The sequence below is a fragment of the Labrus mixtus genome, chromosome 1 (assembly GCF_963584025.1).
Source record: "Labrus mixtus chromosome 1, fLabMix1.1, whole genome shotgun sequence".
NCBI lineage: Eukaryota > Metazoa > Chordata > Actinopteri > Labriformes > Labridae > Labrus > Labrus mixtus.
The window spans coordinates 18,309,683-18,335,417 of NC_083612.1; the positions used below are offsets into that span (position 1 = coordinate 18,309,683).

A 25,735-nucleotide genomic window follows, 5' to 3' on the forward strand; every position below is an offset into this window, starting at 1 on the left:
GTATATTCAGCTATTTTGTTAGAAGAAGTAGCTGTAACACATGTATTTGTTTAAATGTAATCCTGGTAACTGCTAACACAACTGCAACACTTCTTCATTGGAAGGGTCAGGTTTTTTTTTAATGTTTTTCCCCTGGATATCTATTATTCACTGAAGGTTTGAAGGTCATATTGCTTTTTTGGTTCTATGAATACCTGAGTTTAACCTATTAATGATTTGTAAACCAACACAGGGTCCACTTTGCTGTTGGATAAAGATGATGTATTAAAATGCGTCACCCAGCCAATGATATTAGGCTTTTTTTTTTTTTTTTAAAAAGGCTATAAACAGTATAGTTTGTAGTCATTATTCTTTAAGAAAAATCATTTTAAAGCTACACATACTTCAATTTTAGTAATCATCTGTTAGTAAAAAAAATGTATTTTTCTTCCTTGTATTAACTGTTTTCAAACCAGCAAGCCATGGCAGCCACCCATATGCACAGGAAGTAAATCATTTTGACCAAACAGTTCTGAAAGATAGACGAAAACATGCCAGTGAATTCATCTTCCCAGCCCCCAAACCCTCTCCGCAGCATTCCTTTCATAAATGTGCTGCGCTGGAGTATGTTTTTAAGAAACTGGAGAGAGTTGGTATGTGGATGGGCCCATTATGGAGCTACTTCAATGGGAGCTTCCCGTTATCGCTATCAGATCTCCTCTTATGCTTTGACCCATGGTCCAGTAGTTATTTCAAGGTTGGATGACCATACTCTACTAAGAACCACCCTCTACCTCACTCACCTCCCTGGTCTCCACTACAGTACACACACAAATATCATTTTACTCCCACTTGCTAATGTACACACGTTAGCACCTGCTTGAGAAAGACCCCTTCATCTCTGACATTGGTGTGAGCTGCAGGCGTGGCAGCATTCTATAAGGAGGCATCAGGTAGGTGTTGAAATGTATTTATCCCCCAATTACCTACAAGCAAAATGCATCCCCATTGCTTGCCTCATAAAAGTCTGTAAAATGGTCTGAAAATGTATTCACCCAGAAGAATGAATCTTCTTTGGACATCTTCTTTCCCTCTGTGAAGCATCATAGCACTTGCTTTCATCCCAGTACACCCTTCCCCCCTCTTCCTTTTCTCTGCCTCCTGCAAGCATTCCTGCCCCTCCCCCCTCTTTGGTTCCCCATGCCTGTATGGATCTGCGAAATGTTGGCAGGGTGTGCTGCAATGGCATGGAGACTCAGCAGTACTCATGGTGATGTGAGAGGAGAGAACAAGCTAAGGAAAATCTGAAAAACCTCTGAAAGCTGATTTCACTGGCTACATTGAATTTCTTTGATTTGCCAAATCATGCCATCATGCTGGTAAAAAAAAAAAAAAAAAAAAAGGCAATTTTCCACCAACCAAAATATTTTGAATGTGGCCAATGACCCAAAGGACATTGCTCTTCGCACATATGCACAATCAGTCAAACTCTGACCCACTGGAGCTGATATGAACTGTAGAGCTAGTGGATGTCAACAAGTGGTTTGAAATTAACAGAGTCAAGATGTTCTGTAAATATGTTCCTTTGCTTCTCTTTGAACCAAAGTTGCAAAAAAAAAAATTATCTTTGGTTTTATGGGTTTAACCGAGTTAAGATTTACTTTTCTATAAAAGAGAGAGTCTAATCCATAGCTGAGAGTAAAGTACAATAAATCTAACTAGTAACCCACTGCTTACAGCAGTTGTGACACACTTGATGTTGTTGAGAGAATTCATAAAAACAAAAGGGAGATCACTTTAGGCTATAACAATCTCTTTTTATTCTCTATTCCGAACAATCAGTTTCAAATGAACACTCCTCACAGGTACCATTGTTATAAAAGGCCAAAACATTTATGCCATGACTTTGCATATAGTTATAGAAAGGATATATGACATTCTAAATCAGATAACATACTAATAATGAATGCTGTTCCAATAGACCACTTCATAATATTCATTGGGCTCACACACAAAGACAGATTTTATCTTTTTTTTCTTCTTTTAATTATAATTATATTTACTGTCCAGTATTTTCGCTCTGCTATCCAGTTTCACAGTTTGTCAACACTCACCCTCAAACTCAACTCTCCTCTCTACACATCTTCAACTTCCTCTCTCTCGCTATCTGTCTCTCCCTCTCTGTTTCAATCCTCAAGTGGTTGCATTTCATTTTTGGTTACTCGACAGAAAACATCCTTTTGCCTGAGTTACCATTATAGACATTGCGGTGGTTACAGCATTCCAGAAAGCCTAGCTGTGTTTGTGATACCTTGATGACTCTCTTGCCATCAGGGGATTAAATTGAATTCACATTGATTTGAATGATGGATTCTCTTCAGACTGCCTGGGTGACCTCAGTGCTGAGAGGCTCCACTATGTCGGGGACTGAATCTGGAACTTCCTGGACATCCCCACTCAGGTGCACCTCCTTTTTCAGTTCAAAGTCACTCTGCTCCTTGGTTGGCGTCTCCTCACCACCATTTATGCATTCCTCCACCGGTGTGGAGGCAGAATCTGTACAATCTCCATTCACAGTAGGGAGTGCTTCTACTTGCACCACATCCTCTGTAATAGAGGGGCTCTCTAAATTCCCATTTTCCATCTTGGTTTCTACCTCAGGCTCTGGGAAAGGTACCTCTTCCACGGGGGCCTGAGCTACCTCTGTGGAAATTTCGCAAATTTCGCTTGTAGAGACGGACTCAGAGATGACAATCTCAGGGACAGGTTCTGCTGCTTCTGGCTCAGCTGCCGCCTCAGTGCTCAAGGCCTCTATAGCAATGGATGGCTCTTCCACAGGCTGAGGTTCAAGGGGGACCTCAGCTGCAGCAGTCTCCAATACCTGGGGTGCTTCAGTAATGTCAGATGTGGCTACTACTGGTACCGGCACAACCACTTCAACTTCTGCTGCAGATTCCAATGCATCAGCCTTTTGCTCAGGCTCCAGCTCAAGTACTTGCTCAGCTTGCTCTGGTACAGGTTCTGGCTCTGGCTCTGGCTCTGGTTCTTGCACTTGCTCAAAGATTGGCTCTGGTTCTTGCACTGGCTCAACGATTGGCTCTGGCTCAGCCACTGCCTCTGGTTCAGGGACAGGAGTAGGCAATACTGTCTCCACCACAATTACTTCTGGCTCAGTAACAATCTCTTGGATGGGCTCTTGGTCCTCTGTGCTGGCAGGAACAATTTCTGGCTCTGAAACAGCTTCGACAACTGCAACTGGTTCTTCTACAGGGAGTTCTTCAGGTGCAGGTTCTGGGATGTCTGGTTCTGTTACTGTAGCCTGTGGGAGCTCTAGTGGGGCTTGTTCTTCTACTACTACTACTGGGGCCGACACCTCTTCTGCTGCTGCAGCTACCTCCTCTGCAGCTACAACAGGTTCTTCTACTGGAGATGGTTCTGCAGCTGCAGTTGGTTCTTCTGCTACTAGAGCTGGCACTTCTGCAACTGGAGCTTCCACCTCCACTGCTGCAGCTGGTTCTTCTGTTACTTCAGCTGGTTCTAATGCTGCAGCTGATTCTTCTGCAACTGCAGCTACCTCCTCTGCTGCTGCTGCTGCCGCTGGTTCTTCTGCTACAGGAGCCGTTTCAACTGCTACAGCTGGTTCTTCTGCAATTACCGCTACCTCCTCGACCACAGGAGCGGTCTCCACAGCTGCTGAAACTGGTTCTTCTGCTACTGGAGCTGGTTCATCAGAGGGAGCAACTGGTTCTTCTACTGGAGCGGTTGGTTCCTCTGGAGGTGCAGATTTGGGCTCTTCTGGAGCTTGTACAGCTTCTGTTGTTGCTGCCACAGCTGACCCCACAGATTCCTCTACTACATTATTTGCTTCAGCTGGCAACGTTTCTTGTGTAGGTGCGGCTTCAGCCTCCACTATAGCAGACTCCTCTGCAACTGCAGCTTTTGCTGGGGCCTCATTTTTAGCATCTTTTGGGTCGCTCACATCATATCCCTTCTTCTTCTTGCTCAGTTTGCCTCCCATGGTCTCTCCTAAGAACAAGTGAATAAAGATGTCTTTTAATGAAAGAGAAAACATCATTCAATTTGACCGGTTCCTAAATCATGAATGCTAAAAATGCATTGTTCAAAAACATATTTGAACTTTATATATTGAAGACTGAGAGAATTACATCAATTTCAACAGGGAATTTTGTGTTTCCAATCAAACAGATACATAATGGGAAAGGAAACCGAATGCCTTTTATATTAGGCATGAAAAGTCATCACAAAAAGACTAAAGCAGGGTGGCTTCAGACCCAGGTTCATTTCATCTTGTTGTGACCATTCAACCACTAGGCCTACCACGCATAGAGCAGATTACTGTGGTATTTGACTTCAGTAGTTAAATTTGAAATGACGAGTAAGGAATGAGGCCTGTCAAACCTTTTAAAATGCAGAGTTGGTTCTAACTAGTTCCTTTGAATTTAAAAGAGTGATCTGTCAGAAACATGTATGGCTCTAGGAAGTCTTTTGTCTGGAAGTGAATTAGAAGTTCAACTAGGCACCTGCACTCTGCCAAACACAGTTTGGCTCAGAAACAAATGTAAATGCATGGGAACCTTACTGAGATCAGACAACACTGCAGACTCTCTACACTTCCAGGAATGTTGTGTAAGGCTCAGTGCCAAAGAGGCCTACGACTTTCATTTGGAACTCTATCATGTAGATATACAGCTTTTCCTCTCTTGAAATGGTACAAAATTCAAAGTGAAGTGATTTTCACAATACACATTGGCAGAGGAAATCCAGAGCCTACAATTACATTCACATTGGCATTTTATTTTCAAAAATATTTTTATTATACTTTTTACTTTTAAACACACATACCGACAATTCAAACAGTGCAACAGAACAAACAACACACATTGGCCACAAATTAAATTTCCCATCTACATCTCAGACACATGGCACACCCCATACATTATAGACAAAATAGTTATGCCTGTAACCACAAAGTATGGCACGAAGAATGCCATGCCATACATTTTCTAACAATAAAGAAAAACAGTCCCACAGTCATGTTTTTGTGACAAAAAACTAATGTGGAAGTAGAGGATGATTTAGTGATTGCCAAATAATGTAACTTCCTCCAAGTGACAGAAAAGAGAACTGGAAGTTCAACTTTATCTTACTGATTGTGTTTCAGCAGACCCAGAAAAAAAAATCAACCTGTTTGTATATAGGAGCACATACCATGGTTCTGCAGAATGAAGAATGTAGGTTCAAAATTCACTCATTGAAAAGCCTAATTGATACATTTGCTTTTTTCAGTTTGACAGATGCTTCTCCGCAGGCAAAATATGGAACTACTACTTCTACTACTACTTTCCATTATACCTATTTCTTCCAATTAAAACATCTAAGTAAGAATTTTACCCTAAAAGAAAGCATGTGGGTACGAATTAAATGGGAACTGTCCATAGTGCTACAATAGAGCAACCAAGACAGGATGCACCACACACCATGATGTCTGCCCATCCCCTACACAAATAATCAGCAATGATCCATCCACAAAGATCTCATTGTACCTGCTTATACAGCAACTCAAGCCGAATTCTACTTTTCAACCCATTTCTAACAATTTCCATATTTTTCAGGTGGTTGGTATTCATTTATCTTATTTTTCCAAATCCCTCTTGGTGTATATGGCTTCCAAATCAAGAAGAAGAAAGTACAGTTGAATGAGAAAATCTACAATCTTAACGTCAGTTTAATGTGGATTTTTGCTGATTTTTTTTCAAGCTAAATTCTCATTTTACGAAGTCAACTGTACAGAAGACAAAAACGGCAATATGCACATATTAATAAGATAAAGGAGACTCGAGCTAAGGCAGCATATGCTGTTGGCTGGTAACAAAGGATGGGGATTCCTCACCAGCAGCTACTCACTGACAAAGGTAATGGGTTAGGCAAAATTGGCAGCAAATACTGGTGCTAGTCTATAGTGTAGGGCAAAGAGGCCTGGGCTCCTAAACAGGGGAATTATACTATACACCGGCTAAAGACACTTGAGTGATAAAGGCTGTAGAGGGGTCTCCATCCCCCATTTTAACCCACCCACTGCTTCTGCTTCTCTCAGCTGCTCTGCCCTTTTTGTTCATCGTTTGAAAATGTCGTACCTCCACAGCATGCAACAGAAAACGGAATTCACCAAGAAAATATGTTAATACCTAGCACAAACTAAAACTTTATGACTTTAAGTTTAGCTTTAGAGGTCTTTAAAATCGCCATGCTTGCTGTAAAAAAAAAAAAACAGCTCTACTGCATTAGGAGACGCACTAAATCAAATTCAATAGCTGAAAAACGGTGAAAAGAAAAAACCTTCCTTCACAGTGTCAGCCTAGAAATGTACACATTTGCATAATAAGAGAAAGGCAAGGAGAGAGAGAACAATGGGTTAGCTGCTGCTCATATGCACCTTTCTTCTTTCTTTTTCTTTTTTCTTCAGAATATTTCCTAAACATATGGTAGATGAAAAATGAATAAATTAATTGTTTGTTGAGACCGACCTGTAGGCTATTTCCACAGAGTGATCACTTGTGCCTCTTCTTCTCCAAGGTCCGGCTGGATGTGTGATAATAGAGGTAAACCTTTGGAGTGACAGCTGCAGATTCCGCCCCTGCTCTCCGAGGTTCAGTGTAGGACTGTGTTGTAAGTGAGGAGTGCCCGCTCACAGTTTTCTAGACATCTGTCGCTATCACAATCCAGCCTACCCCTCTAGTGCTCCGTCTGCAATCTATACCCTCCCATCTTTAACCCCTCCTCTCCCGCACACACCCACTTCAGCGCATTTTTCTCTGTTCTCTGTTCTACGGGTCTTCATCTGCGGACAGAGAGCGACCACGAGGAGATGGTACTTATTTTTTACTCTGTAAAATGCCGATTTTCCCTCCTCTCGTACTTTGCCAAAGAGCAATGCGAGGAAGTATTACTACAACATCAATTATGCATGGGAGGCATTGTGACAGTGAAACTACTTGTGCAGCACACGTGCACACGCGTGCGCGTGCACACAGTCGTATCAATAAACTATCTAGGGATTCCTTCATTTTTTTCATCTTATTTTGTTTCACAGCAAGAAAACAGCCATGCTCATACCACTTTGCACAGCAATAATGAGGAAATTAAGATGTGAAACATGCATATGTAAAGGAGAATAACAAGTTCAAAGGTATTCTAAGTAAATTATGGAGCAAACTGGTTTCAAACTGGTTTCAAATTGCTCAATTTAATTTACTTGATTGTAAAATGTGATTCATTTTGGAGTTGTAAAAAACTAGTGATAAATAAACATCAGTGTTTTTCTTTAGTCATGAGGGATTATAACCATAGTCAAAACATTCAGTCTGAAGTATGTACTTTCCCACGGATCATTAAAATTAATATTGACCTAGGTGTGTTTTTCATCTTGGGGTTATAAAGAGGATCAAACTTTCACTCTGACCGTTGCAAAGTATTCTGAAATTTGCGTCTCTTTGCTATTTTGCCTTCCAAGTGTTAATGGGACAAGGGTGGTCGGGGTGAGACTTAATGAAATTCAACAACTGACCCTACCAGGTGAACAAGTTGTCAGCTTCAATAACAAAAAAAAACTAGCAGCATGCCATTGACACACTGTTAAGGTATCTGCAAACTTGCAGTGCTAAATGTATTTAAAAAAAAATGTGCATGGGGCACAACAATGAAGACACTTCAACAATATAAACATTTATCAAAAAGTGTGAAGTAATTGAAACCTGGCGTACAGATACTGACTCTTTTCACTGTAAGCTCACACAAACTCCTTCCTTTACAATTTCTTTGAGTGAAACTGGGGGACAGACTTCAGAATCTGCACAACAATTGGACAAACACTCTCATGACACCACTCAAAACTCAACAACCTTTGGAAAGCTGCCAAACAGGTTAATTTGTCCTTCTTGAGGCCTAGTTGACTTTTTTTAAAGGAGACTTTTATACTTATGTTAGAATATGGATACTGGTTAGGCCTATATATTTTATGATACAGTATATGACTACAACATTGTTGAAAAACACAAAACTGTTCTCAGCACATAAACATATTGTCATTGTACTTAAGGTACTTAAACTTAAAAAGACAAATCTCTGAAACTCAGAATGTGTCTCAATGTGATGCATTCAAATGGTTTGGTTGTATAAAATGGCTTATATTCTATTTTATTTACTTTAATATTCTTGTTTTTCCCATGGAAAGAACTAAAAATAAAAACATTCATCACTTCTGTTTACAGAGTATCAGACAGACAGACAGACAGACAGCATCACTGAGGAGACAGCACCCTCTCCTGTTACAAGGGCTCTACAACACACTGTCTGACACCCTGTGATGAGCATTAAAACGTTCATGTTTCATGATTTAAAACATATATATATTGATTAAATATTACAACAAATGATGTATTTTTGCAAATACCTTGCAGACAGCACTTTTGAGGTACTCAATTAAACTGTTCATGGCTCTGTAATTACGACAAAGTAAATGTTTTTGGTTTATTTTATACATATCCAAATAAATATACAGAAAATACTAAGAGTTGAAGAAAAGGTATTTGAAAAAACAAACACACAAAAGACTATAACTTTCACAGGTTCAAAACAAAACATTTCTGTTGATCTTGTTTGACCTAGTTTTGAATTTTAAATGTTTGCTGCCAATTTGTCTGCCTTCCTGATTCCCCCAAAGATCAATCTTGTTTGTTTTTGCTGCTGGCAGCAGAGCTAAAGAGTGACAAAGGGGCAGTAGCAGCAGCTGGGTTTCACATGATGCAGAAGCTCAGGAATGCATTCTTGGGAGAGTGACCACCATCCAACTCAACCGATCTACTCCACAGACACGGAGGAGGCACTTACTTATGGGGAGGCCTTGGATAACCCCACAGGGTCATCGTGTAAATGTTCAAAATTCATCTGTCTACAAATCTGGTGATGTTGAGCTAGACTGACACAAAGACTGAAGAGGTGAAAAAAAAAGAAACAGGTTTTCTGAGCTACTAAAATCAATGGGTAGCTCACTGCCAGAGAAGAGTAGGTGCAGGAATGAGAAAGATGCGTGTGTTTCTGTGGAGGCGGACCCATGGTGAGGAACTTTACATGATTGAACCTACAAGAACTTGACTTCAAAAGTTGTAATATTGTCATTTTTACCTTTCTCAAAAAAGTGTTAATGAAATGCCTCTAAGTATTGGTATAAGTATAAGTATTTTAACCATATAGCGTTATGTGTAACAAACTCGTAAAAAAAATGGGTAGAGTTTTTTAAAGTCATACTTTCCTTTGAAGGTTAGTCGATAAGTGTGCTTTGGCCTACAGCTCAGTCTGTCTGGGATTTTTCAGTCAATGGAAAACTATACCTCAGCATCTGAAAAAAATACATCAGTGTCAATACCATCATCGTTAGACAATTAATTATCAAAGTATGACATGTCTGCAGAAATCAAATCAATGCTAATTTTGGACTGCTGAAAATCAAGACTTAGAAAGTGTCATAGTGGTTAGATGAAATGTAGCGGTTAAGCATTTCTGCAGTTGTTTTTTGGTATAATTTTATATATGAGAATTTAAGATAAATGCCGTAAAAAATATCAAGTTAATTGAAGTTCTAGTTTTGTTTCTTAATTACAGTCGTGATTTGATTGTGATTTCTATCCATTCAATTTCAACAGAAAATAAATGGCGCCCTCTACTGGACACTTGTCTTCTCATCATAACCATATTGTGGATTTGAATGAAAATAATACAATGAGAATCTCCACAGTATGAGACAATATTGCTTTTAATATGAGCTAAGATTTGACTTTTCTAAAAAGTCCTATCTTTAAGACTTGATAACTGACGATACCGTCTGCAGAAAATCCTTCTCTGTATTGATTAAGTCTTAAAATGTTACCTATTTCCTGTTAATAGGTGAAGTTAGTAATGAAATATGTTACTTACTTAGCATTTAATGTCAATATATTTCCAATATGTATTTACTTTTTGTGCGCAAAAAGCAAATTGTTATTTTTTGGAGAAAATATTAGTTATCATTGATGTAAATTACATTTGCTAACCATTCATTAATCACCATACACATTCTGCTTTACTTATGTGAGGATTGTGCAGACAATATTTTTTAGTTTTTGTTGCATTCATATTTGCTGCAGTATTCTTTAGACATTATGACCTTTGTTGTATCAGAAAAAGGTTTGTAGGTCATTCCCTTTTTGCACTATGGACTTCAGACACACTTAATGGTGGCTTCTAAGTCTTTTTTCCCCCACTTCTTAAATGATAACTCATCTTAGGAAGGAACTCTGTAGACAAAGATTGATACTGTGAAAATGTCCCAAAGCTTAAGGCCTGAGGTGACTTTAGATAAAGTAAGTTAACCATTAGACTGATGGTGGCACTACAATACTAACTGTTGGGCGATCTTTGTTCATTTACAGGCTACAGCTGCTCAGGGACATGTGTGTCCAACTGTATACCTTCATGGTATGTGTTTATAAGACTGCAACCATGACACCCCCTCATAGCACAATTAGGCCACACTGTTTCTTACATAAGGTGCGGATGAGCAAAAGAAACACATGTGAATTGAGAAAGCTGGAAATGACGAAACCTGCAGCGAACCAAACAGTATTTCTAAAAACTGCAAACTTTTAACAATGTAAATTTCCCCGTTGTGGGATAAATAAAGGATTCTCTTTAATTATATATATATATATATATATATATATATATATATATATATATGCCTATTCGGGTTTTCCCAGTTGCATAGACTCTAATTCAAAATAAATTGTATATTTAAATACATTGAACACAGGCTACTACCCATGCCAAAACAAGAGAGTCTCTGTCTCTCATCCATTTTGCAGAAATGTCATCCCAGCCTTTCTTCCTCTGTCCACAAAAATATAGGCTACACAAAAAACCTTAATGTAGTCTAAACTGAATGTTTACTTGCAACACAGTAGAAAAACTATTCATGATTGAAAACAAATTCATTTCAGCAAAAAGCTGTAGGCCATGCGTTTTTGGATGTCTGTGGTAGCCAGAGTTTTGTGGAGTCTAAGATGGGTCGTAAACCCAAAAAGTTTGGGAACCCACATGTGTTGAACTAGCTGATATTCAACAACTGAGCCTGGTCTGTGCTACTCCAAGCAGCATTTACACTGACTGACACAAAGCCACGTTTAGGTAGCCTACTCTATGAAAGCATGATCGGATATGGTCTTATACGGTGTTATATAAAAGTTGGTCATAAATAACAAGTTAATGGAGAAAAGAAAAACTGACTGTGATGTGGCCAACACTAGCCCACTACTTCCTGGTTTGAACCCACTTGTTGAATTTTTTTAAAAATAGTCTACCTGTGAAAAGTCCTCATGAACATGCTATTTGATAATTAAAACAATCTTTATAATAATAATAATAATAATAAGCACCGGAGAAATCATTACAAACTTTGTCATTCGTCTGACGTGCAGTGATGCGTTCAGGGACCCCGGCAGGACGTAGGAGTCGACGAATGTAACGCACCCTCGGGCTGCTCGGGTTGAAGGCGGTGCTTAGTGGGAGAAGAAGCAGGGCCTTCGCCTTTGTGGTTGTAGAAAGAGAAGATGGCTCCCGTTCTGGAGAAACAGCTCCCGGGCGCAGCCGGGGCAGGCGACAATAACACCGAGGAGGAAGAAGGACAAAACCTTTGGCAAGTCCTGCGTTTATTTGAACAACTTCGTGCGCGTCGCTGCACTTTCTTGTAAAAGCTCAAACGCTTCTGCTTTGTCACTGCGGGGTTGGAAACAATCAGACACCGGCCCCGGCTAGCTGCAGTGTTAACTCTGACTGAAGCTACTTGTGTTAGCGGCTCAGCCAACACCAGGGCTCATTTACTGACATTGCTGCTTGTTTGTGTTGTTCATAACAGTGCTTCACCAATGACAAAGGTTTTTGTTGTTCTAGTGAGTGAGTGATGCAGTTGTATTGTCAGGAGCATTGTTATGTCATGTCTAGACAACACCTTAAAAAAAGACACAACAAGCTAACAGAGACCATAACAGGATAATACTGTAACCAAATGACCGAAGTATGCAGGGAAATAATGTTGGCTTTGAGCAGAAAGTATTATTAGGATAGGACTCAGTATGTCAGGCATTACACATTTAGACCCTCAAGTCGTCATGAATACCGGTAAGCAGATATGACTTATCATTTCCTGCTTTTCATGTGTTGTTGTGGGCACATCCGGGGGGAGTAATCTTATCTACAATATATCTAGAATAAAGCTGAATATCACTTAACCACCAGAATCTTATTTGAGCATTAACTTGTCTTTTTTTTTTTTAAGATAAGGAGCTGCCACTTGACTGACAATATAACAGCCTGTCGTCTTTTATGTGCTTTCCTATTTCTTACAGGACCTCAATACTGAGCGAGGTTTCAACTAGATCGAGTTCAAAGTTGCCATCAGGGAAGAATATCCTGGTATTTGGTAAGTATTGCTCAAGTCTTGTGTTCAAACATGCATGCCTGTGCGGTGTGAAACGCAATAAACACGAAATGTAAAGAAAACTGTTGTGCTGGGTGAATGCTTATTCGTGTGAGACATTGCGCCCTTTGACAGTCACGAGAACATGAGTGTAGTCATTGTGTCTCGTTTGACAGATTGTGAAGTATTTATCTGTTTTGGAGCAGGTAGTAGTGTTAAATTTTGATCGCGCACGCATAAAATCCTTTATTAGTCGGGAAAACAAAACTGAGATTTGTTTTTAAACAGTGAAACAAAGCTGTGCCTGTAATTATCAAAATGTCTTGCAGGTGAAGATGGATCAGGAAAAACATCACTTGTGGCCAAACTTCAAGGAGCTGATCACAACAAGAAAGGGAGGGGGCTGGAGTATCTGTACTTAAATGTCCACGATGAGGACAGAGATGGTGGGTTAACCTGCTGTGGCTTGTCTTGTTTTTTTTTCACAGCAGCAGCAGCAGCTACAACAACGGCAATAATTTAAAACAAAAAATTGCCCTTCATTGATTTGACAATTATTTTGTGTTTCCTTTGCAGACCTAACTCGATGTAATGTGTGGATCCTTGATGGAGACCTATACCATAAAGGCCTACTTAAGTTTGCAGTGTCACCCCAGTCACTACCTGACTGTCTTGCTGTATTTGTTGCGGATATGTCACGGCCCTGGACCATTATGGAGTCACTGCAGAAGTGGGCAAGTGTGCTACGTGATCATGTGGACAAGCTCAAGATGGCACCTGAGGACATGAGAGAAATGGAGCAGAAGAGTGAGTCATATTTGACTTTGCATACCTGTTTTTTCATTGTGAATAATGTTGAAACAAAACAACTAGTTCAGCTGATCTTCAACAATGAGTTCGCTGACAATAATCATGACGCTTTTATCATGATGCTCTTTGCTTGTTCAAAATGTTAATTTTCTCCTTCACCTAGCTGGAAACTTGAGACATCATTTAAGACTCGCTTGAGTGCTAAAATATCCAGGATAAATTGATACTGTTAATCACTGCCACGAAATTTGAATGTCTTAATTTTATAATGAGCGCGTTCCCTGATGTGTGCTTGCTCCCGAAGAGCTGTAAATGATGATGACAAACTTGAATCCAAACAGATCTTTGTTCAATTTAAGCATCTGCTTGGTCAGGATCATTAGAAGGTGGTGGGTTGCTATAGTGTAGTCATATTTTATCTCATCATGCAAAAAGCTGAGACACATGAAAAAATCCTACATTGACATGTGTTCCTCAGAGTGGGCTGAAAGGAAACAGCACTCAGGAAAGTTGCCGAGGGTGGAAGCTATGGATGTCTTGCATTATCGACTTCTTGATAATTGGCTGCCAGAAAAAGTAGAGAATGGTCGCTGCATCAAAGAGGCAAGCTCTATATCGAACACTGTCAGGGGTGATTTCAAGGTGGTAATCAGCTGATTCTCAGCTGTGTTCTGGCTTGAGGCAAGTTCTGCAGATCAGTGGAGCGTGATGCACTCAGATGTTGTTCTCCTGTTAATTTTAGACCAGTTCATCTCTCACTTATGAACAGTTCTTTTGTGTTTAGAAAGATGCTTTTGGAGATGTTAGTTAGTTCAGCTTGCATGATGTTGCAGAATGTTCTTGTACGCTCTCAATTTGCTCTCTGCTGTGGTTCTAAACAAGTCTAAAATGACGCATTGAATAGATGCCAGATTTGTCAATTGCATTTGACATGAATGATGAATTTGACAGAACAGGTCTGTCTTTAACTGTGCTCAACATTCAAAATGCTTATACAGTGACAAGTGGTAACAAGCAGTGTGATCTGTTTGCAAACATGTGAAAAAGAAAAGGGAAGCTGATAGCCAAGTGATGACTAAAGCACACTGTTTAAACTATTGTGCTAACTTTTGACTGGGTGTAATGACTTTAATAGGATTCACATTTTCAACTTGTTCTACTGTTTTCTTTTTCTTAGTTGAAGTAGTTGTATTAGTTTAGCATGGCTGGAGGTGATGTAATCAGTGCAGAAGTCTTGGTACATTGTACCTTTTTTCTCAGTAGCAGAAGCTCTAGCATGTATCACTATAAAGGGTTTGCAATAGTAGTGTTTGTCTGTCTGTGTTATAGAAGTAGATTCAATATTTGAGGCTTAACTTTAAATCTGTTTTTTGGATTTCTCTCAAGTTCCTCCTTCTTTCTCTCTGTTGCCAAGCATTTTGACCCCACCCCAGACATGACACAGATTTCTAGTTTAGCTGAGGCATGTCATCCTGAAAAAGCATCTTCAGTTGGGATGTTACTAGCAGATTGGTGAGACCTATTCAGATTAGGTATTAGTAGAAATGAGTGTGTGTGTGTGAGGGAGAGATACTTGCTGACAAACACATAGGAAGCCTGTGTGAGTGGCTTTTGTCCAATGAGTCTTGCAGATGTATTGCATCATGGTTCCCTCCCCTCCAACAGCAGCAGCAGCAGCAGCAGCTTCAGGAACAGGAAGGGACATAAACTGAGTTGGTCTGAGTAAAGTTAGTGGGCCGTCCTTACTGTCTCCTGCTGTGCGGTAACTGAAGTAGGCAGGCTTCTGGAGTCCTCATGTCAAATTACAGGATCAACCTACCAAACACTGGAACAAGAAATAATTCACCCAGTGACTTCTGTTCTAGGATGAGACATGGAATATTCTGAACAACAAGCAGAAAATGGAGTGAAGGCACACATCTGGTATTTAGTTTTGACTGTAGATCTGTTTCCTTTAAAGGGAACAAGTTACCTGTTGGCAGTGAAATGTTTTAGCCATGTGATAGCAGCATCAACTAGTAATCAGTTAAAGACTGATATAAAGTTTCAGCTCAATTACCGTTAAGACCAAGTTTGCTTACTTTACATGAAATGGGCTATGAATAGGGATGATGCTAGTTCCAATACAAAACATGAAACTTATGTGCTGCACAGAGACTTTATAGCTATTGATAATGTCCCAACTCATGTCCCTGGTTAGGCCTTTTGGTAAAGAGTGTATGAAATATAAAACATTTGTATAAAACAAACATATTCTTATTCTTAAGTCAATTCAGCTTCAGTTCTGAAGTACAGTAGATGTAGTTCATTGAAGAAGGGCAGAGCACTCCTGGATGATGTGTGCTTTATGACTTCACCTTTATTTGTGGAGCAGTTAAAATGGGCTTAGTGGGTCAAAGTCTGTCTGTCTTTGTAACTTTCACTTTGTATTTGAAGATAAACTTTGGAAAGTGTTGTGGTGGAGACAGGGCACCTTGGTAAATAGAATGCAGTGGAAATATATAGAATATCGCTCTTATATTATCTGTTAAATTAGTTGTTGTTTTTTAAGAAAATGCCTATGTCATGTGTTTTCATTGATAACATGTTCTAGTTGTGTGCCATGTCAAAGCCCTGCAGTTTCCACATATAGCCTAAAGTGTACTGGAAGAGATTCAATTCTGACTTCTTTTAGCAGTCATTAAAAGAATTGTCAAACTATGTTCAAATGCCCCCACCTATGTGAACTTCAGCGGGGGGTAGAGAGTCCGGAGATTTTCGCAAATCTTCCTTCTAGACGTTGTAAATTCAGCATCTTAAATTCCTGCTCTTAAGCTCAAATGTACATACTCCAGCTTCTTGTGCATATGTGCTGGATTTGTGTAATCCTGTATTCAAGTAGGTTGCCTTTTAGATTGCTTGTAACCCCAGTTCTCACCCATATTCTAAATCCCATGTTTGAAAGTAAAGGGGGCTCAAAACGACTAGTCAATCTGGCTTTGTGGGCTGTCCCTGACTGCATTCCCGAAGCTCCTGAGGAAGTAGGCCAAAGCTTCCTGAATAAGCCACCCCCCCTCAGACACACACTCACACACACACACTACGACCACACATCACAGCTTTGTAAATGTCTGGACAGCTTGAGCAGCAAAACAGGAAAGTGACGGAATGTTTTACGGCCTTTCACTGGCATGATTCATACAATTTCTCTCAATGATAGATGAAATTAGACTGTGCAAGACCTGTGAATGCGATGGCTTGTTCTACGCACAATTCAGTTTTTAAATTTTCTTTGCATGTCAGTGGGTGGAGGAGGGCATGTTTTAAAATGCCATTTAAGTACCCCCTAAATGGCCGATGGTGCGTTCTCATGAAAATAGTTGAGGTTTTCCACAATGATTACGCCTGTGCTCCAAACCATGTTCATAGTTCTGCATCATTGTGTTACAGAAACTAAAGATGGTTCCTTACCTTTACAAAAAGAGAGAACTGTTACAATATATGTTTGCTCAGCTAATGTTCTTGTGTTTCATTTTGTGTTGCAGGAATTTGGTATATCTTGTGTGTTTATACAATTTGTAGAAAAGCACATCTATAGATCCAAATTTGTTTTTGTCTGATAAGCACCTTTTGCACATAATGTGATAGTTGATATAAATCCTATTATATCCTGGTTTTATTTGTTGTTATTCAATTGGATTCAAGGATATATCTTAAAGGGTTAATTAAAACAAATGATGAGCCCTTCACTTAAATATATTTTTTTAAAATTAATATAATGGGATATCCATTGTCAATGAAAATTGACTGAGTCATTTCTTTTAGAAAAAGTGAGTAGTTTTTTGTGAGTTACTCTAAATGGCATGAAAATCAAGGTAACAAAATCCTTTATTTAGCCTTTATTGTGTGTTTTTTTTTAAGGAAGGATCATTTATGAATGGAGAAGACGCCGATAAAAGTGTTCAAACCAAGTTAATTCATTTGATCTCAATCACCAGAAGCTTTATTTTCACAGCGGTCTGAATTTATATCTTTTACTGTCTTTGTCTTTTCACTAGTGGTGAAGGCGTTTCAAGAGTACACAGAACCAGAGGATGCCAACCAACCGTCCCCACAGAGACGGCCCCCAACTGCAGGGGAAGATGAGGCTGTTGTGTTACCACTTGGGGACAACACACTGACACACAACCTGGGCGTTCCAGTGCTAATAGTTTGTTCAAAGGTAAATCATTCTTAGAGTGCTTTTTTTTTTTGAGTGAAGCCATGGACTCTTATTAAGACAGCTGATATTTTGATTTGTTTTACCACTCTTAACAGAGCTATTCCGAGAAAGTTGTGTTTTCTGATTTCCTCAAAAAAGTCTGGTGATATGATCACTTGACAGAGCCTCTATTGGCTCACCATGACGATAACCATGACAGATATAGTCTGTCCGTTCTGTACTGAAACATTTGCATCATAATGTTTGATGCTGCATCTTGAAATACAAAGCTCCCATTAGAGTTTCTTGTTAACCCTTGAGGCAAAGAGTAAAGCTGAATACACACTCTGTAGCTGTCAGCAGAGCTTCACATGCTAGCTATGAATACAAAAAGGTGAATGTGCTTTTTTTATATATATATATCTTTGGGGTCTTTAACCAGCTATAGTCAGAGAAAGTATTACGTTTTGGAAGAAGATTTGGAAGATTTGCTGTTCTCTCTATTTGAGCAGAAGAGAGAAGAAACATTTTAGAAATGTGCTCTCACCGATATGATCGTGTTAGGAGTCATGCCTGGTTCATGCCTGATGAAAACCGCATGCTGTTATTTCTGTCTTTGAGATATTAAACTCTTTCCTCCTCTTAATCTTTTTCTCCTAGTGTGATGCAGTCAGCGTACTAGAGAAGGAGCATGACTACAGAGAAGAGCACTTTGATTTGATCCAGTCCCACATCAGGCGATTTTGCTTACAGTGTATCCTTTTTATAGAAACGGTGTTTGTAGTTTTATCACTATGGTCACTGTGCTTGTAACATTGAGCGCATCCAACAGTCTTATTAATCGACGACCAATTTCATGACTCCATTTGTTGTCTTAACTGAAGTAATCAGACGGAGCTGGTTTGATCTATACATCGGTCAAAGAGGAGAAAAACATGGATCTGCTTTACAAATATATAGTCCATAAAATGTACGACTTCCAGTTCACAACACCTGCCTTAGTGGTGGAGAAGGATGCAGTGTTCATGTAAGTACATAGCGTAACGTAATCATAGCGTTTTTGGTTTTCTATTGCTCTCTAAATATTCTATATATGCTGAACTTTACTGTCACACTTGAATCTTTCTTCCAGTTGTTATCATCAGTGACCTACCAGAAACTTTCATTGCCTCACTTGTATTCAAAATCAATACTGTACATTATTTTCATCGTCTCTTCCCCTTTTCAGTCCGTCTGGATGGGATAATGAGAAGAAAATTGGGATTTTGCATGAAAACTTCACAACGGTCAGACCCGAAGATCCATTTGAAGATTTTATCACAAAGCCTCCAGTTAGAAAGGTATGGTAATGCAAATACTGGGGAAAAAAAAAAAAAAGATCAGGCGTAAGGTCAACACCACAGCCCACCGTTAAATACCCTCATGATGTCTTCTCCGCTCTTCTTCACAGCTTGTTCATGACAAAGAGATAAACGCAGAGGATGAGCAGGTATTCCTGATGAAGCAACAGGTATGTGTCCTTTTTTCCAAAAGTTTCTCCCACACCACAGAGACTGGAATGTCTGAGAATTACCTGTGTTGATGTTAAAGATGCTATAAACCCCCCCCCTCACCCCTTTAGTCTAATCTTTTGTTTTTTTCATTGATACAAATAAAACCATAAAATGCCCCCCTCCCCCACAATATTTAACCGTTGTTTGTGGTGAGCGGGATATATTATTTTAAATGTTTTTTTCTTCTATCAATGAAAAAAACAAGGTTTTGCTAAAATAAAAAGGGCCTGTCTTTGTAAGACTTGAGTTGTGATCCTGAACAATACGTACACTTTAGTCAAGGCGTCTCTAGTGAACATTTGTAACTTCCACATGGTAAATACCCCTGCCTTCACTTCCTATTTTTTGGACATTTAAACCAGGAAGAAATCTAAAATAACACTCAATAACATTTGCCTAGAGAAGTTTAGTGTGTTGAGGTTTCGTTTTACCCAACACCAGCTGCTTCACTGACTGCACCATCGAAATCAAAGTTTGTAAAAGGAGTGTCAACTCTGATATGCTGCAGGTTTTCAAATGGAGATACATTTGTGTTTGAAATATCCATTTATGCCCAGTACATTTTAATTGAATGTTTAGGTTTATTATTCAAGATGCAAACCAACTTTAAATGAAACCCTTCACTTTTATTTTACAGTCTTTGTTAGCAAAGCAGCCAGCCACGCCAACAAGAGGAGCAACAGTAAGTGTCTAAGCATCCCTCAGACATCCAATCTTCTTTTTCACTTCACCCTGTTTCTGATGGTTTTTAAAACAAGCTGCTTTCACTGGTGACTACAGTGTTGCTCTGGTTTCTGTGTTACAGGAGTCTCCAGGACGGACAGCCTCAGGGTCTCCAAGGCCTGCAGGTCGCGCTGGCCAACCCACAGTGACCAGCGGCTCACCGATGGCTGCTGTGAAAAAGCCTGACCCCAACATGAAAGGTATGCGCAGCTATCGGTTATCATGTGCCTCCTAGTTTGTGTAGTTTGTTTCATGGATAGATGCAGCCATTTAATTCTGGATTCTCTTTAACAGTCCAAATTCAAACCCCATGCCGAAACTCCTTTTTCATTTACTCTGATCATTTGGAGTAATCTAATCTACTTTTTGTACAACACTGCCCCCTGGAGGTAACACCTAAAATACATCATGTTAGTAATAATTTCTGCTCACATGCTGAACTGCTTGAGCAGAAATATTGGTTTTCTCTCCGTCATTAAGTACAGTAGGAGGCTTAGGCATTCCCAACTAAAAACAAGCAGATGTGGGGTTTTACTGCATTTAAAAAGTCTGCAAACTTCTATGCAGTATTGCAGTATTTAGTCAAAAGGTATTTTTTGTGTAAAAGAAAATCAGGTCTTGGGGCCACCAACAAAGAGATTGGATTATTCCCGATTTATCTGGAATTCCAGATTTTCCAACCTGAAAAGTTGACCCACAAGACTTAAATGACTAATGATAGTGATTCCCACACACAGACTATATTTTTCACTTATGTTATTTTTTTCAAATCTTTTTTTTTTTTTGTTTGTCCATGTAGCGGGAGCTGCCAATGAGGGAGTGCTGGCTAACTTCTTTAACAGTCTGTTGAGTAAAAAGACTGGATCCCCAGGATCCCCAGGGAGCCCGGGGAGTGGAGCAGTAGGAGCTGGAGTTCAAGGGTCTGCCAAGAAAACAGGTACAGCATCTTTAGTTAGTCCCCTCTCCTCCAATCTCTCATTACTTTGATTCTTCTTATTTACAGGTTAGTCTGTTTGTAAAATACAAGTTGGAAAGCTTTGTTGTTGAATGTAGAATCCTGAGCTTAGGTTCATCACATAGTATGCACTGCATGCACAGTTAAGAAGACAAGATGAATAGAAACAGGGCCTTTGTTGTAGTGGCTGTGGACCATTTTGCTGTCTGGAGTTTTATCTCTTCAGCCTGAGAGAGAAGGTTAAAACAGGAGAAAAAGAAAGGTTGTCCTCTTTGACTGAACTTCTGACGTCTGGAGAAACTTGTGTCAGGCCTGTATGCACCAAACTACCAATCATACGTGCTCCCATGGAACTAATGTCTCTCTCTCCACTTCATACCTCACTGCTCTTTTTCAATTATAACAGTATTTAACTGTGACTTCAATAACACTGGCTGTTTTTGCATGTATTTCAAGCTTCAGCAGTTATATTTGCATTTTGGTGAATCTTGAAATATAACAAAGTCCTGTGCAGTTTGTGAAATGAATGTACCCAGTAAACAGTTGAGGGAAACATTGCCTAACTCATCTCTGTCTGAGACCACTGACATGTACATTTTTCCTGCTCTAATCAATGGTAACATGTTTGTGTGACCCAACTGAATGCACAATGCATGAGTACATGTTCCCTTTGTCTGATAGTCATATTAGATTGTGTGTCATTGGCAGCAAGTTGCCTACCTTGTGCATGGGACTGCATCACCATCCAACCCCCATCCATACACCCGCTGGCCATAGAAAGCTGTCATTTAAGTTTACACACACAGAAGCTACAGGAGATTACTTTTGGGCTTTGTCTCCTGTTTTTTTCTCAAGGGCAGAAGCCGGGTTTGACTGACGTCCAGGCTGAGTTGGACAGGATGACTCGCAAACAAGACTCCATGGTTTCAGCTAACAACATACCACCGCCGACAGAGAACGAAGCGTGAAGGCTACAAAAACAGCTGCATCGTCCACTGCATTATTACTCTGGAAAAAAAACAAAAACAAATACATGTGAGCCTGGAAAAAAAAAAAAAGACCAAATTCCCAACGTCTATGTCAGTCCGCACACGTGGTGGTTTTACCAAAACGAGTTTCAGATGCTATCAGATATTTTGGACTTCTGGTGATATGTTATAGAGTGAGACAAGAGAGTTGGAGGTGTTAATGAGATAAGTGTTGAAGGCTTGGCTTTATTTCTGTCCTCTCCTCCACTGAAAGTGTTATTTTATGAGGAATTTTGATAAATGGAAACGTGTGCACACTCCCTGGCAGGCAGCCTGATGTGCTGGACTGCAGGTCCCCCAGTTTCTGGGATATGACTCCCTCTCCCGTTGGGTTTAAAAGAGTGGAAATATTCCTGGTCCTGTGGCCTTTGAGTCAGCTTATCTCATGGAAGGAATTTGGTTGCGCTTGAAAAGGTATTTAAACTTTAAATATATTCATCGAGAACAGTAATTAAAATAATTGCAAACACATGTAGTATGTAAAAAATGTTGGATATGATGCTGATGTATTTATACAAAGTTCCTCTTTTTATTTTATGTTGTGCACCATTTTTCGGTTTAAGGAAACATTCAACTGTATCGCATAACATGTTAAAATGCCACTGATGTCATGACACTAATATGACCAGTCCAGATAGCTGATAGCATAGCATATCATCCACCTTAGTCACCTGGAAGGATTATGTAAATATAAATACAAAAAGAAATTCAGGTTAACTTGATTTTGTATAAAATGCAATTCTGTCCAAATTCTTTGATTAGCTTCTTTGACTAAATGAGTTGGGAATTGACAGGCTTAGAGGTTGCAACAGAGTTGCTTCTTTTGCTACAAATGTGTATATTTGGGGAGGGGGTTGGGCAGCATCTTTCCTACTATAACTCCTAAGTGCCTCGCACAGTTAGCTGTTTGTGTCATAGTAGAGGTGCTTGTCTACGTAAGAGGAAATGCACTGTAGCATCATTGGTTTAAAGGATTTTGTCCATTTTTTTTTTGTCATCCAAATAATTTATTTTGTTTTACATTTTTGTTAATGTACAACAAGCCTGTGGTCTCTTGTTATTTTTCAGAAATAAGATTTCTGTGGCCTAGTTGATCGTGTTTAATGGAGCAATAGATTAATTGCATACAAACTGTAAAGGCTGCTCATATTAAGGAATTAAGAAACCACATGTTGGAACTTTTGGGTCCCTTAGACGAACACTTACTGCGGGTGAAACCACTCGTCTTGCAGCCAAAAGACACACAACAATTCGCTGTGGTTGGAACAAAACTGAGATATTGTATCCTTTAGTGATCGACAGCTCTATCCTCCTTTTGGTTTTGCTTGTTGTACATATCCGCTGTACTTTGCATGTCAGTTAAAACATTCCCAGTTTCTACATGAAGTAGTTGTAGAAACACATCCCTGTAGGTTTGTCCAGTCAGGTCGTTTAGTTTATTCTTTCAGTGCCCATTTAAAACAACAACCTTTGCCTTCAATGTACAGCTAACTGTTTGTCACACTGGGCCCCCTGCCTTCACAGGAATGCTCCTAATTAATTTGTGTGTCCTTAAGGGGTTGCTTATTTGTCTTCTGTAATAGCTTTTTATTATTATACTGTACCATATCACTAATCTGTAATATTTATGGTTTCATGACACCATAATTGAATCAAATTAATTGTTATTATCTTAAGTCTGTATGCAAGGCCCTCCTTAATCCTATGGATCGTTCTCATCTGTAGCTTTCACAGATTGATTTGCAAGTGGTGAAGAAAGCAGCTATTTTCTAATTAAGTAATAGCAAGCTAGGGAAACTGGAGTGAATTAAAACCATGAACCAAAGATGCATATTAGTCACAATGTTCTGCTTTTATAGTTGGCAGTCATCCATAAGATTAATCAGCGGCCCTTTTTTGTCCTACTTTGCATGGAGCAAAATTTTGAAATTTCACTTCTAACAATGAGCTCTTCTTTTGAATTGCGACCTATTTAAATTGCAGATATGCCTTACTCCACTCAGCCATGTCTGGGGTTTTACAAGTCAAAAGATAAAATATACGTAATTGTGTGCAGCAGTTAAAGCAATTTCACCAAACTGGTCTAAAAAGTTATTTCATTTTTGAACTGCGAGGGAATAGCCATGAGACCATATTTGTGTACACTTTGGTTCATCTATAATTTTTTTTTTTTGTCAAAGATTTAAACAACAGTTTTGGATTTACTTTTGATCAAAACAAAGCTCTTATTGATCTTCTTTTGTCTTTATTTGTGACTGGGAGGAATGTGCACCTGAGGGTCTGTTGGCAACATGGATGAAGCACAATTTTTCAAGAACAGCCAGGGGCTGTACCCACACATGTTGAAATAAGCACTTTTCCTTGGAAACTTGTATCAATTCCCTGTTGGTACAGTATCAGATCCAGAATGCATTGTTTTTCTCCTTTGATTTGCCTTTTTAGAAAACTTAGTATTGAACCCTAGAAGTTAACCTTCACTTTGAAACTTAATTTTGTATCTGCATTTGCTGCTTGAGTTATGGATGGTGCCCCCTGGTGGTTAACTATGGAATAACCCCTTTCTGCTTATGATATTGTACATTTGATATCAATCATCTAGACATGACCTTCACTGGGGATGTTTTGGACATCTTAAAGTAGATAAAACAAATACCATAAAGCATTCATTGTCCTTTTTGCCCATGTATGAACGTCCCCTTATTTGTTCATACGTCCCACTTTGGCACGTTTTGTTTTCATATGTTTTTTCCCATAGACACTTTCTATTTTAGAATAATTTGTAAAGTCCCCCCTGACTTTATTGACCACACTGATATTTCTTCATTAAACCTGGCCACTCTAATTATAATTTGGCTGAGTGGAATGACGAGCTCTCATACCGCTTGGTTTCAAAGTTGCTCTTTGTAAGAATTGGGTCCTCCCAAGATTGATCAGTCAACAGATGTTGCTACTTTTGTACTTAATCATTAGTGGAAGGAACTGCCTCTTCACATCCTATCTGAATTGCCTTCGACCACTATTGTCAGTCTACTTCTATATGAGACTATGAGCTTCTGCTTCCAGCTCTTTTTGTATTCAGGATATCAACACATTGTAAGCACATGGCTGGCTGCATTTTTTTTGTGTCCTGATTTAATTCAGAATTTTGATTGTATGACTTTAACACAATTCTGTAGCCTCTAAGCTGCCATGTGGATTCTCGCTTCTTATGCCGACAAAGATAAAGAAAATGTTTATCAGACCCCTGGCTTCAATAAAACCAAGAATACAAACTTTGGCTGACTTTCACATTATTTACCATTGCATGAAAACAGAAGTCTGGCTCAAGGGAACATTTCGTGTAAACCCACTCCTGTCTGAATTTCAAAACAATACAACTACTGGAAAACGACAAGGGTGCTCATTGCATTAAAAGAAAACTTGACAAATGTAAGTTTGTTGCTTTAGCAATTTAACAACTGCAGTAACTTTATTGCTAAAAACTGGAGGAGAACCATAATGACAGTCTAAATAATCAAATTGTGAAAATTTAAGGAGATACAAAAAGCATGATGAATTGTGGTTTTAGTTTAACTTCTCACAATTTCAGTAAAATATTCTCTGTTTCAGGTATACGTCTTAACCAATTATTTCAATTTCAAATGTGAACATGTTTTGTCTTTGCATTTAACCATGACAATCTTCTTTTAAATGACATGTTTACTGCCTCTTTCTATTCTGTTACTTGAAAGTCCACATTTTGAAGCCACACTGTTATCATTGCACATTGTGTTGGCTGGGTCATTGCTATGAAAAGCATCTTGCAATGTTGATTCTGCTGCACATTTGGGCCACAGATTAGAAGTGTCTGTGAAATTGAGAGCCAAACAGTGCCCTTTTGAGAACCAAACACAGGTTTGCTACTCCATTGAGCTGAATAAACTAAAAAAAAAAAAAACATATTTACCAAAGAAATGCACCTCACCTTTCACTCATCATTGA

At 39.2% G+C, this 25,735-nt stretch overlaps 2 protein-coding genes across 3 annotated transcripts; one reads left to right on the forward strand and one right to left on the reverse strand.

Moving 5' to 3' along the window:
* Positions 1–1,775: 1,775 nt before the first annotated feature.
* Positions 1,776–6,723, reverse strand: si:dkey-56m19.5 (magnetosome-associated protein MamJ). The gene is made up of 2 exons (XM_061036381.1): positions 6,525–6,723; positions 1,776–4,005 (listed from the first exon to the last, which is right to left on the reverse strand). The coding sequence occupies exon 2, from the start codon at positions 3,995–3,997 to the stop codon at positions 2,357–2,359; it is 1,641 nt and encodes a 546-aa protein (XP_060892364.1). The 5' UTR covers positions 3,998–4,005; positions 6,525–6,723; the 3' UTR covers positions 1,776–2,356.
* Positions 6,724–11,575: 4,852 nt separating this feature from the next.
* Positions 11,576–25,031, forward strand: dync1li2 (dynein, cytoplasmic 1, light intermediate chain 2). 2 transcript variants are annotated; one of them, XM_061036394.1, is made up of 13 exons: positions 11,576–11,725; positions 12,435–12,508; positions 12,835–12,951; positions 13,082–13,312; positions 17,353–17,516; positions 18,156–18,249; positions 18,387–18,522; positions 18,724–18,835; positions 18,946–19,005; positions 19,686–19,730; positions 19,854–19,971; positions 20,571–20,708; positions 21,582–25,031. In XM_061036394.1, exons 1-13 carry the CDS (start codon positions 11,640–11,642, stop codon positions 21,692–21,694), a joined length of 1,488 nt encoding a protein of 495 aa, XP_060892377.1. In that variant the 5' UTR covers positions 11,576–11,639; the 3' UTR covers positions 21,695–25,031. The 2 variants fall into 2 exon arrangements, with proteins under 2 accessions (XP_060892377.1, XP_060892386.1); XM_061036403.1 differs by having other exon boundaries at positions 21,587–25,031.
* The last annotated feature ends 704 nt before the right edge of the window (positions 25,032–25,735 follow it).

Excerpts from the sequence above, each read along its gene's own strand:
- si:dkey-56m19.5 (XM_061036381.1), bottom strand. The coding sequence starts at position 3,997 with ATGGGAGGCAAACTGAGCAAGAAGAAGAAGGGATATGATGTGAGCGAC.
- dync1li2 (XM_061036394.1), top strand. The coding sequence starts at position 11,640 with ATGGCTCCCGTTCTGGAGAAACAGCTCCCGGGCGCAGCCGGGGCAGGC. Across the intron at positions 11,726-12,434 it reads GAAGAAGGACAAAACCTTTG|GACCTCAATACTGAGCGAGG; the intron begins GCAAGTCCTGCG and ends TATTTCTTACAG. Across the intron at positions 19,731-19,853 it reads CGCCAACAAGAGGAGCAACA|GAGTCTCCAGGACGGACAGC; the intron begins GTAAGTGTCTAA and ends TCTGTGTTACAG.